Below are 13,487 nucleotides of genomic sequence, written 5' to 3'. Positions count from 1 at the left end.
AGAATTTCCGATTCTGTTTTTTTCAATCTGTGGGGAAATCATTCCCATGTATTTCAATAGGTGGCAGTAATTTAATAGGTAGCGGTATAGCTGTCCCATCTGGACCAAGGGCACCGTCGAGCTTTTTCACTCGTGGACATTGGGGAGCAGGCTTTTTCAGAGCAAATGTCAGCAATTATGCCACCCATTATCATTTGATTAGTACTGCAGGAGCAGCTAGAAGTCATAGCCATAGATCAGAAGCCGTGTGTCCTCGGCGCTGCACAGACACACAACAAAAAGACAGACCCTCCCCCGAAGAGCAGTCAATCTAAGCAGGTCGTGTTATCTACCTTCAGTTGATTTTGCTTATCTATTTTTCCGTTTCTGTAGGGAATCTGACTTATTCCTGTTAGATCTTCAGGAGCTCCAGGCTGGAGCTGAAGGCTGGTTGGTTTTTGATGTCACAGCTGCCAGCAACCACTGGTTAGTAAACCGTAAACACAACCTGGGCCTGCGACTTTATGTGGAGACAGATGACGGTAAGGCTAACTCAGGCACTGGAAGGATTTAAAAGTCCTGCTGCTTTTCAAAATCTAGCTAGATCTTGGTGTGATGCACCTGGGTGTAAGGAGAATATCCAATACAGAGCTCGCATCAATGTCTTTTTAAGGCATTGACGTTAATGCACTTCCTAGTGTAGGGTTTTCTAATAGGATAAGTTTAATGTAATCCTTGCCTGAAGGGATTCTCACGTGTGTTTCGCCGGATTAACCTTTCCTAATTTCACCCATGGATAAAATCCATTCCAAGTGTTACCTCCACAGGTGTACTTCAGAGATCGTCCTTGAGGCTAGGAGAACGCAATTGCTCTCGTTGGCCCCCTCTCTCTGCAGTATTTCCCTTTCAATAAGCATGCTGCTAAGATCAGGCTATTTTGGTTTGTGGTGGTGCATAAAACCTTGAGTAAATGTGTCCTCTCTGTCTGGAAACGGCCCGCGGCGGGTGGGTGGATAGATCAACACCGGTTCTAAACAGCAAGGGCCAGAACCACAGCTGGTGTAAATTGGTGACTTCAGTGGAATGATGCCAGCTTACGCCAGCTGAGGATCTGGCCCCTGGTTGGTTGGTTTGTTTGTTTTCAGTCAGCCTGAAACAATTTGCATCACAGGATTTCTCTCTCTCCTAACTGCCCACACTAATGGACGTCAGATATCAGGTCCAGATCCTCAGAGGTAATCAGCACCTAGTTCCCATTCAAATCAATAGGAGCTAGGCGCCTTTGAGGATCTGGGTCTAGGGATTCAACCAGCTGAGACACTGCATAAGAAAATAAGAACGGCCGTACCGGGTTAGACCAAAGGTCCATCTAGCCCAGTATCTGTCTACCGACAGTGGCCAATGCCAGGTGCCCCAGAGGGAGTGAACCTAACAGGCAATGATCAAGTGATCTCTCTCCTGCCATCCATCTCCATCCTCTGACGAACAGAGGCTAGGGACACCATTCTTTACCTATCCTGGCTAATAGCCATTTATGGACTTAGCCACCATGAATTTATCCAGTTCCCTTTTAAACATTGTTATAGTCCTAGCCTTCACAACCTCCTCAGGTAAGGAGTTCCACAAGTTGACTGTGCGCTGCGTGAAGAAGAACTTCCTTTTATTTGTTTTAAACCTGCTTCCTATTAATTTCATTTGGTGACCCCTAGTTCTTGTATTATGGGAATAAGTAAATAACTTTTCCTTATCCACTTTCTCAACATCGCTCATGATTTTATATACCTCTATCATATCCCCCCTTAATCTTCTCTTTTCCAAGCTGAAGAGTCCTAGCCTCCTTAATCTCTCCTCGTATGGGACCCTCTCCAAACCCCTAAGCATTTTAGTTGCCCTTTTCTGAACCTTTTCTAGTGCTAGAATACCCGGACAGTGGGAGTTGCGGGGGCAGTGTGCAGAGCACCCTGGCCGTCCCTACGCATAGGAGCTGGAGAGGGGACATGCTGCTGCTTCTGGGAGCTGCGCAGAGTGGGGCAAGCCCTGGACCCCGCTCCCCAGCTGGAGCTCGAGGGCCAGATTAAAATGTCTGGAGGGCAGGATGCAGCCCCCGGGCCGTAGTTTGCCGACCCCTGATCTAGACATACTCTTTAAGAACTCACAGAGGCTTTCTATGGTTAACAGTGCCTCTGCCTGGGGCTAGCTTAATACCAGAACTAGTTCACAACAACCCAGAGTCCCAAACTAAAGCGCATACCAATAACACAAAGAAAAAGTCCATACTTAGCTCTGGCATTTTCTCTCACCCTTGAGGGCAGCGACTGCTTGTACTGTGCGGTCTTGTTCCTGCGAGGAGTTGGTTTTGAGCTGTGCCGTTCTGAGGATGGCCTAACAGTAAAGATTGTTCACTGCAATACTGAGCTGTGTAAATTACCTTTCCCCTTTGCAGATGGCCCTTCTGCTCAGCCAGTGCGTTCCTGGGTTATTTTATATGCATAGCTCTTAGTTTAAGGATACTCTCTGCCTGCCAACCAAGAACATGGCCTCTTAAAACACAGAGGATTCCCTTTGTGCCGCCAGTTGCCGTCGGAGACGGTGATCACGTTGCCAGTCACTCATGAGCTGGTCGGTTAAGCTTGGTTAGCGGCAGAGGTAGAGCGGTAGCTGAATTGCTCTCAGTACCTGATTTTGTTTTCATTGTATTGACAGAAGCCCAGATGAGTCCTTCTGAATGAGGACTCGGATAGGTTCCCCATCCTTTGAGGTTGGTGACCAATGGTTGGGCCAATTTGGATTTAATGTGCAATGGAAATACCTCGAAAATCCTCTTTCCAACTGATCAGAAGTTTAGGGAGGAAAATGCTTCCTCCCAGGTCTTCCTGAGACTGCCAATGCTTTGGCTGTTAGTCCCATTCAACAAAGCACGTAACCACGTGCTTAAATTCCATCACGTTGCAATGAAGTCAATAACCCTTTGGAAACCTCTCTTGTGCCATCTTGTCCAAAGCTGGATCCCTACACGTGAGACCATCCTCCTTTGCAGAGGGTCTCGTGTCCTGGGGTGAGATTTTTTTTCCAGAAGTGCCTGAGTGAGTTAGGAGCCTAACTCCCATTTTCAAAAGTGACTTAGGAGCCACTGAGACTTTGCCCCGACCCATGTTCGTGTTTGGAAGCCAGCACCTGTTCTACTCCCAGGCTCTATGAATGCAAAGTGGGAGGGAGTCCTAGCACTGAATATAGTGCTGCCATTTTGCTTCACTTGCCCTATGGCGGGCATCCAAGACTGTAATGGTGAAATTCTGGACCAGGGAAACGTTGAGGCGCTCGGAGGAGAGTGTTATCTTCCTTAGAAAAGGCTGAAAAACTCGAAATAATTCGAGGAACTTGCTGCTGTTTGGAGTTCCTGTGGATCTCTCATTTCCTTGTCTTTTCTACCCCCTGTTTCACCCTCCCCACAATTATCGCTTCTTGCTTTCAATCCTGGATTCGAATTCTTACTCTCGTTTGTCTGGTCTTCCAAGCCAAGCGATTTAGCTCACAAAGCGTGTCCTCCGCTTGGACAATGACGGGTAATGTCTCTTTAATGTGTTGTATGGAGGCAGGCTGCACTTCCAGTCCATGCAAAGAGAGGCCCATTCGTTTGCTCTGGCTCTACCAACGGAGCACCTGGCAGCCCTGGGTACTCGTCTCTTGATGCCGAAATCTAGATTATGAACACACAGAGGGTGAGGGAGGAAAGGTGGCTGGCTGAGTGGAAATAATAGAATGCAAGGAGATGTTACACTAGAAAAATCCTGGGACTCTACTGGGGTTTGTTTATATAGATTTTTTTTTTAATTTAAAAGTTCATCTGCCCCTTTGACTAAAGAGCTTAGTTTTACAGCCTAACTTGCATATGTGATGGAACGAACTTGTGTTTTCGGCCCATCGTAGGGCAGAGCATTGATCCGGGCTTAGCAGGACTGCTGGGTCGGCGCGGGCCACGCTCCAAGCAACCTTTCATGGTCACTTTTTTCCGGGCAAGCCAAAATCCGGTCCGAGTCGCTCGAGCCGTCAAGCAGCTGAAGAAGAGGCAGCCCAAGAAAACGAACGACTTACCGCATCCAAACAAGCTTCCAGGGATTTTTGGTAAGAGCTTTAGGTTAGAGACCCAGCTAGCTAGAGGGAGCACAAAGGCTGTATTTACAGTCAAGAAAATGATCTTTATCTAAAATACCATTTTCCTCTGCTGCGCTAACCATGGTATATTTTGTTAGCCCCTCCCTCCTTCAGGAATTTCTCTTCTGGTTGAAACACATGGCTCTGATGTGTCCTCAAGTGAGTTCCAGATGAACTAGGTTTTGAGAGAGCTCTCCACCCTCCCACCCCCCCAGAATAGGAACCATTAATTGGATTATGAAGCCAAACAACAGAGAAACTGTACTGTCCGCAATGGCTTCCTGAAGGAAAGGACTTTATTAGACTTTCTAGGTAGTGGTATATCTGAATACTGAATCCTTTAAGTATGCTATTAATATTAGCATCAGCTTCAAAACCATCCTTAGAGTGGAGGAGAGCCTGAAAGGCATCCCATTGAACCTGAGATGTTTTTGACGCGTGGCCAAGCGTTAGTAGAGATGATTGTTAGGAACACAAAAATATGCTGCTTTCAAAGTCTGTCTGGGATTAGGGAGTCATTTGGGGCCCATTCCTGAATGATTAAGGTTAGATTTCTCCATGCTGAATGAATCGCTGTTTCTTGATCTACGAGTGATACATCTAGAACCAGTCTGAAGCCTTCACTTCTTTTGGTGACCCAGAGTCTGGGATAATGTTTTCTGGCCGCATTCTTCAAGGTTGCCAATGTTCCTAGGGGTTGTAGCTTCTCCAGGCTTTCTGTTAAGACTTCTCACTAAGCAGAGGGGCTCTGAGGCCAGTGGGGCTTCATTGTCAGGCATAGCTAGAGTTGCCAGAAGACGTTCCGAGATCCCAGGGGATTTTGAAGCTTGAAGGTTCCACGCTGTTGGCTGTTGCCACGGAGCTGGTGAATCCAGCAAGCTGGCCAGGCGCTCCTGGAATCAGAACCAATGTCTCCATGAGGAGCTCCTGGCTGAAGCAACAGGAAGTCCAAGGAATCCGTCAGTGCTTTTTCTAGTAACCCTCCAGCTGAATTATTAAATCCAGATTGAGAGGAATCCGGGTCAGGGTGAGCCTGGACGTAGCATCAGTCGCTAAGATTTTGAATCAGAGGTCCCAATGGGTCAGGGTGTTGCAGAAACAGCTCCTGTCACCTGCTATGTCAAAGACAAAGGATATGGCTAATCTGAGGGATTTTAAAGTTCTTTTGGAACAGCCTCCCTTATACTGGTGCTAGCAAATACTCAGATAAAATAGGGTAACTTGCTATTTTGAGTGACAGGTATTTTCTCGTCTCTCTCCCCCCATCTTTTTTTCTAGATGACATTCACGTCTCTGAAGGCAGACAGGTTTGCAGGAGGCATGAACTCTACGTCAGCTTTCAAGACCTTGGATGGCTGGTAATTCCGCCCACTGCCCCTTGTTTCTTTAGCAGTAAATTCATACCCAGGAAAATTAAATGGGGAAAGTAGCCCTTCCTTGGGGCTCACCTCCACTCCTTCACGACCACAAGGCAATTTGGAGCATGTGAACTCTGCCTCACTTTGGTCTTCCCTGGGAGATTTCACAGGAACTTGCTTTAACAACATCATTGGCATTACTAAGAAAAACATGAACTGATACAACCTGAAATCCATCAGTGACCCTGAATGAGGAACTCTCCAGTCAATATAAAAATCAAAATAAACCCTAACTGTTGACATTTCCCCTCGCCCCACTATGAGTAGCCTGATTGTTTCTGTGTATGTCGGAGAACTGAATGAACAAGTGTAGTCGTGCTGCTTAACTATCGAAAAATCTTTCTCTTTGTAGGATTGGGTGATTGCACCACAAGGATATTCCGCTTTTTACTGCGAAGGAGAATGTGCCTTTCCTCTGGATTCCTGCATGAATGCAACCAATCACGCCATCCTGCAGTCACTAGTCAGTAGTTTATTAATGTGTATGTGCGTTAATAGCTTGCAGGGCCCCAGGGTCTGCACAGGATCATTAACATTTGGAGTAGCTGTCAGAAACTCGGTGGTGTATAAATCAGGTCACAGTAGAGAGATAAAAGTGCAGTCCAAGGGCTGGTCTACTAGACACAGAAGAATCTTTTCATGACCCCCAAGTGAGATGTTATATTTTTGTTTGGTTGGTTTTTTTAAATAGACAGTCCCCGCAATTCAGATCTGGATCTGGGCCTTCTACAAGTTTGAGGGCATTTGGAGTCAGAAGTCTAGTTCAGACCCTTCTAAAAAAAAACCCTGTGTCATTAAAGGGGTCAGAGTGACGCGTGATTTTAATCTGGTTGGGATTTGCCTACATGGGCAGATCAAGGAATCAACAGGAAATAATGGAATGAACACCTGATTGGCCAGCTTTGTTTCCCACGGCATGCTTTGCAGACTCGCAACTCACATTGCAAAATGCCTTCTGGTACAATTCCATTTTTCACTCAATTTTTCAGACAAATCATCTCTCGGGGTTAAAAGTTTCCAACTGTGGTGAAAATGACTATTGCCTGTTCTGACTAATTCCTCCCCAACCTCGCAGTTAACTAGAATACGGTTAATATTTGAAAACCTGGAACGAGTTTTCAGGGAGGTGTGTTGCCTTTGCTAGACTGAAAACAGTTTGATTTGCAGTCTCTGCCTTTAGGACACCTTGAAAATGCGGCTTGATGCATATGCCCAATAGGAGATATCCCTCCTGCCCATGTGCACAGATGAGAGTACACGTCTTTCCCAAGATTAGGAGGCGCCATGGGGACTTTACAAAAAAAATCTGGAGACATTTAATGCACCATTATAGTTCTGAAACCAAACCACTCACCAGGCAGAAAATTCCCAGCAGAAAGGCTTTCTACTGCAACATTTTCCCAAGCACACTACACGTGCTTTAACTTCTGGGATTTCCTGACTAATGAGCACTTGATGTCCCATCTTAGAGTTGCACTGACTCTCATTTTAGCATTGAATTCCATGGGGTGTAGACAGATTGCTCCGCTGCATTCGGCTGAGAAAGGGCAGTTTTGTGATACAAAATATTATAGGTTGTTAATATTCATATATGGGAGCAACCAGAAGCCCCACTCAGGATCAGGCCACAGTACGAAGACACAGGGAAATCCTTGCCTCAGTGAAGTCAATGGTAGTTTTGCTGCTGTTTTCAGTGGGACCAGGATTTCACCTGGGTTCGCTACTACCAAACCATTTATGACTGTTCTGGATGCCTTTTAGGCTTTGCCTTTAAACTTAAATCTTCCCAAATCACCACAATTCCAGAAACATAACATGTATAGCAGCAAAGAGTCCTGTGGCACCTTATAGACTAACAGACACATTGGAGCATGAGCTTTCGTGGGTGAATCCCCACTTCGCCGGGTGCATGCTATATGTATAGCAAACTCCTGAAAGTGTGTGACATGTATCAGTTTCACTGCTCGTCAGGACTGGCCCTTCCAAGGACTGATGTGAATGGCATCCACTTGGGAAGGCAAAATGAACCGGAAGTATAAAAAAAATCAAAGCCAAGATTCTCAAAGGTATTTAGATGCCCAGCTCCCATTTACTTCAGTGGGCGTTGGGCACCTAAATCCCTTTGAGAATCTGGGCCCTAGTGCCAGCCAGTTTTCTGTCCTGAAGTAGTGCGGCGTGACAGCAAACCACCAGCTTCTGTAAAGGGAGATTCTGAATTGCCCTGAAATAACTGAATTGCACGTATTTGGCAGGGAGGGGTGCATGTGCCTGGGTAATGACTTACAAACTACTAGCCTTGCATTATATGGGGCGTCACTGGCGGAATTCCTCGTCACCCGGAGAACGAGTCAAGGCAGTGTCACTTTCAGAAGGGAGACAAGGTTGTGTACTTAGTACTTTTTGCACAACATTAATTTTCAGTCTGGACACCGAATACCCACGGGGGAGGGCCTACCTTCCACGTGCGCCTAGAAGCTGATCTAAACAAAATATTTTATTCCTGGGTAACAAAAACACACAGTTTTAAAGCCGCATTCTCTTACCTGCATATTTTCTAACTGAGGTTAGTATATTTCGTGACAAGGGCGCTGCACAGAAATCTCAGTTTAACTGATGAGTTGCGCTGGAGGAGTGGAGCCATGAGAATGAGGCCAATATAAACTGCAGCGAGTGCTGCCAAAAGTTTAGAATAAATATTTGGCTGAAAGCTGAAAATAATCTAGCCATTCAATCAGAGCCTTTTTACAGGTAAGAGCTGCTCTCTTTGAAGCTTTTTCTTTTCACTAACTCGAAAAACCACATGTTTACCTTGAGAGAGCTCGTTACTCCCTGCTACAAGTTCCTTATCCTGCCTGGAACCTGCAGAGGAGCAGCCATTCGTCACCAGTGAAAATTCTCACACCAGCTTGTTTGCCTCCACAGGTCCATCTGATGAAGCCCGAGGCTGTTCCCAAGGCCTGTTGTGCTCCCACCAAGCTCAGCGCAACCTCCGTCCTCTATTACGACAGCAACAACAACGTGATCCTCAAAAAACACCGCAACATGGTGGTGAAATCATGCGGCTGCCACTGAAGCTCCCTGAGGCAATGCGATCGCTGGTTCCGTGGCGAGGAAAAAGAACTATTTTAACAGGTCTGAATCCCATCTATGGTGCCGAAGTCCGTAAGAGTCAAACGCCTAGTTGTAGACGAGACAACACTTTTATTATCCTACTATACTTCATGAGACTAGAGACGGCAATTCGGGGGCTGCTTAAGTCGCGTTGTGTTTCTGGCTGTTGGGTTTTGTTATAGGACTGTGGCTAGCTGCCTCCTGGATTATTCATTATTACTCGATAAAGTTTAGCCTGCACCAGTGACTAGGCCGAGGAAGGCAGGACTTGAGCTGCTTCTCAATCTATCAGTATCTACTTACTTATGTCCAAGTATTATGGTTTTAACAAGCACTTATAGTTCTCAGAATGAAAACACGGTCAGCCAATTAAATAGCTGGCTAACGAATCCTCCCCTCCCATTTAACGTTTGAAAATTCATCCAAGTGGAAAAAAATGTCGAGCTTAGGCCACAGTTATAAAATAAACCCCTAGTTTGGAAAGTAAACACTTAATTTTGTTTTTAGTAAATGTCACGACCCAGCAGCATGGACACTATTTCTTGGCGAAAGCCCCCAGGGTCTGCTAAAATTGTACCTAGTATTTGCTTTGGGGGGAGGGAATCCTTTAGTGTGCGACAGCTTCAGGTCACTTTGTTTTCTATGGGCTAATTCATTTGAAGTGACACCTAAACGAGGGTGTTGGGGGCAAAAGAAGAAAGAGCTAAGAAAAGGATCCCTTTAATGTTGCCTTATCCTATGGGGCCCGCATTCTAGTTCTTAGGGCTGCCGCTGTGCCTCGGTTTCCCCATTTGTAAAAATGGGGCTAATGATGCTCCATTGTTTTGGTAAAGTGCTTTGAGATCTACAGCTGAAAAGTGCTATATAGGAATTAGGTAATATCATTCCCCTTCCTGCATAGGAACAGCATCCTCACTAGGGGGCTTAAACCAGTGGGGGGGGGGGGCGCAAGAGGTTCTCGGGGTGGGGGGGCCAAGAAACTGGGGTCCCACAGGACCCACTGCCATAATAGCAAGAACAGGATAAAATAGATTGGGTATTGTGGGGCAGGTGCAGGATTTAAAAAAAAATAGTCCTCCCACTCTGCAAACCAGGTGAACACCCTAGTCAGAAGTCACTGCTCTCCGGCCACCCAGCTCTGAAGGCAGTGCCGCCGTCAGCAGCAGCACAGAAGTAAGGGTGGCAATGGAGCATGGGGTGTGACAAATTCTGTGCCTTCCCTGCTATTGTTACCTGTGCTAGGTTGATTAAAGCTCCCCTCAGTATGCCCAGCTGTGCTATAATCCCACCTTTACTGGCCAGCCTCTTAGAAGGGACCGGCTCCTGCCTCAGGAATTGCATCATGAGCTAAAATGTTCCCCCCTAGAAATCTGCTTCTCCCGTACCTGGGAAAGCAGAGGTGTGGAGCAGGAAAAGCAATCCTTGTTCACCCGCTCTCCTTTTTATGCAAATTGAATGTGCCAATCTTAGTTCAGAGCCTTGGGGGGAATAGCATGGATTGGCCCATGGTCTGTAGGTGACAGAGACAAGCTTTCAAGCTACACAGAGCTCTTCCTCGGCTCTGGGTACTGAGCGTGTCACAGCTCACTCCAAGGTCGAACTGCTAGTTTAGCAGAAGTAGTTCGCTTGCTGCAGCACACCCCAGAGATGGTGTTTTTTGTTCACCTTCCTCAGCAGTTCAGAGACGAATTCGTCAGTGTATCTGCCAAAGGGCCTAACACACACTGAGCACCCACAATTCATCTGACTGTGTTGCCAATTGTCCTGCTTTTTATTGCAAGTCTCACACTAGCTGGGATGTTCCTTTAAGCATCAGCTCCCAGAATCGTGGGATTTTGGGAGGATCTCAACTTTTGTTCAAAAGTGCCTAGAGTTAGGGGCTGGGCAGCAGCCAGGCTTGTCCAGGTGCCCCACTGCAGCATCAATCTTTGCACAGCCAGGGGCTGCCTTTATGAAGTGCATTCAGCATTAGCCACTCCACTCAAAGTGCTGATGCTTATGTGGCTATGATGTCAATAATAATTTTTATAATCTAAACCTTTGCTACCTGAACACTCGGTGGTTTCTGCACTTTTTTTTCTCCTTGAACTTGCTCTTTCTTTCTTTGCTCTGCCAGATCTGATAGCTTACTACGTTTACCAATGGCAGAGAATGGAGAGCCTATTAAACTACAGAGTAGCTGGGTTGGAGCAGGGCTGGCTTTAGGCCGATTCCCCCGATTTTTACATACCCGGCGGTGGGCCAGGTCTTCGGTGGCACGGGGGGGTAGGGGTTCCTTCACTCGCTCTGGGTCTTTGGCAGCACTTCGGTGGTGGTGGCGGGAGCGAGTGAAGGACCCTTCGGCGCTGGGTATTCGAATCAGGCCTCGCCGTTCCTAAAGCCGGCCCTGGGTTGAAGTTTCCATTAAGATGGTCTGGGGATGGTTTTATATTTTACATGAGGCGCAGTGGGTCGGTGTTGAACGGCTGGGGACTTAGTGCCCTCTGCTGGTGGAACTTGGACACTACAGCGTCCTGGAGGGTCAAATGACACAAATTAAGCAGCCTGGTTTGGGGTGGGTTTTTTTGTATTTAACCAAACCACCTCTCAGCTTCCCCGGCTCATGGCGGAGCAGAGCCGAGCACGCTCTAGGGGAAGGGGAGAGCAGGCTGGGGATTGTCAGCGCTGCTGCTCTGCCTCTGAGGCCTCAAGCCCCTGCTTGTTCTGCTACTCGGGGGCTCCGCACCGGGGCCGACGATGGTTTGAGGGAGCTGGGGGTGATGCGACGGCCTAGGTCCTTGGTGCAGCCATTTCCCGCCTGCTGCCCCAGCTTTTCCCTCCGAACCAGAACGGGACATTCCTGCTAATTCAAGCAGTCGTAACTACTGCCGAGATTGCCCGTGGATGCTTCCATGCAGCCCCAATGCGACTTGGCCCAGAGGAGCCTAGTGCCTGAGGCAGGGGTGAGCAGACAGCCTGTGGCTTCCCTCTGTGAGCCGGCAGCTGCTCTAACCTGCCTCTCACCAGGCCACCTGCTGAACTCTGAATTCTCTGGGCCTCTTCTAATGCACCTGCTTGATCTGACCCGAAGAACAGCAGCGCACCTCTCCCTGGGCCGGAAAACGCCCTTGCTACAGGGTCCTGCCATACACAAGTTACTTGTTTCAGGGCTTGAGCACAGCTCTAACTAGTAGAGAGGATTTTTGAGCCCTCATTTGGGGGACAGATTAGTCTCCTGTCTACTCTCCTATAATCCTAAAATTATCTTTCATCTTAACCTGTTTCGCTGCAGCACTCGGTACTGGCTCCTGTTGCAGCCAGGACACTGGATTAGCTAGCCTCAGGGTCCGCTCCAATCAGGCAATGCCTAGTGTCCTAAAACTTTGTCAGGTTCCACAAAATTTGAGTATGAAGCTTTGTAAATGCCTATTTTTCCTCGAACAACCCAACTAACTATGATTAAGGGATCGCCTAGTGAGTGGGGCAGTGAACAAAACATGATTATGTACAAAACAAAGTGGTGAGCTGTTCTTGGACATAAAGATAATTGAGGTAAGAAATCATCACTTGAGGAACGGCGAGGTGCTTTTAGTACTGCATCCCCTTTCATTTGAAAAACCAGTTACCAAAGTAGGCTGAGAACAGTCACACTTATAGGGTGGGGGAGGGAAAGTCGTGTGTTCATATGAAAAATTATCTGTGGTCATGCTCGAGTCTAAATGAAAAGATTAAAAAAACAGTTTAACCCCCTGATCCTGTAGTGCAAATTTTTCCACCTCGTGCAGCTTTTCAAGAACTCCCTTTTTTGCAGACTGAGGGGAGGCGGGTAACGTTGTACTGTAAAACTGCTGCAATCATTCCTACGTTGGCAGTTATTCTAACAGGCTCCCCTCCCTTCAGGTTCTGGACTAGTGTAAGGAACAGTAAGTGTAGCAATTTAGGAACACTCTGTCCTCTCTACTGAGAGGGGTTGTCTGTTCTGCCTCAGTCTGTCACCATGACATGAATCCAGTGTGGTGACGACAGTAAAGAGATTGTAGTTTGGAAAACAGCCTGTCTAACTTTCCAGGATGCCTAAGGCCTTGTGCTGTAGGTACTAGCAACATTAGCCAAAAACATGTTACTGGATGACATTTAAGGCCCATGGAGCTGCAGGTTGTCAGACCAGCTTGATCCAAGGGTCCCGTCTGGCGTTAATCCATACAGCTGAAAGTGACCATCCTAGCCATTTTGGAATAACTCTTTTGAATAACTCCCGCCTGTGGAGTTATAGCAGACAAGCTATGCTAGTCAGTTTCCTTCTGTAGACAAGCCTTGAGAGACAAATAAACCAAGGACTGTTCAGCGACCTTACCCGCAGCTCAAAGCGAAGTCACCTGTAGAGAAATCCCACAGCTGTCTGATGATCTGAAAAGCCAGGCCCAAGCCAGAGGAGACTTGCATTGAAAAATAGCATGAGACATCACAGCTGCATTCCAGAGGCCGTGACCCAGCCGTCGACAGCCCAAGCTCACTTTCCAGGCATGAAACTTGGGAAGTCCACAGCCAAGACCAGCTGTGGCTTCCCCGCCGCTGCCCCAACCCACCTTCCTAAAATAACTGAGAACAAAACATCTGCAGCCTCTTGAAGCTAGCACATACCTGAATTGCAAAAGCCGCTCTAGAAAAAAGCAAGTGGGATCAACCTTCGATAGAGACAGGAAAGGAACAATGGTGAACGAAGGGTGCCTGATGCTTACTAGCCTTCTGAATTTGCAAATGAACACACAAATTGCATGCATGGCTTATGAAGAGGAGTTTTCCTGCTGGGTGAATAGCTGTATTGGACCTGCCTTCCTCAACTCCCTA

General features: G+C 47.2%; 1 protein-coding gene across 1 annotated transcript in view; it reads left to right on the top strand.

Annotated features, from left to right (window-relative positions):
* The window catches only part of LOC120389074 (bone morphogenetic protein 8A-like), a 38,412-nt gene extending 28,839 nt beyond the window's left edge, over window positions 1-9,573 (top strand). The window contains exons 3-7 of the mRNA XM_039511278.1: window positions 373-521; window positions 3,907-4,101; window positions 5,410-5,489; window positions 5,902-6,012; window positions 8,472-9,573. Of these exons, the coding sequence (XP_039367212.1) occupies window positions 373-521; window positions 3,907-4,101; window positions 5,410-5,489; window positions 5,902-6,012; window positions 8,472-8,621 (685 nt within the window). The 3' untranslated portion in view covers window positions 8,622-9,573. The remainder of the gene's footprint in view (window positions 1-372; window positions 522-3,906; window positions 4,102-5,409; window positions 5,490-5,901; window positions 6,013-8,471) is intronic.
* The last annotated feature ends 3,914 nt before the right edge of the window (window positions 9,574-13,487 follow it).

Source organism: Mauremys reevesii, linkage group 23 (assembly GCF_016161935.1).
Source record: "Mauremys reevesii isolate NIE-2019 linkage group 23, ASM1616193v1, whole genome shotgun sequence".
NCBI classification, from domain to species: domain Eukaryota; kingdom Metazoa; phylum Chordata; order Testudines; family Geoemydidae; genus Mauremys; species Mauremys reevesii.
This window is presented reverse-complemented; position numbering and strand designations above follow the sequence as displayed.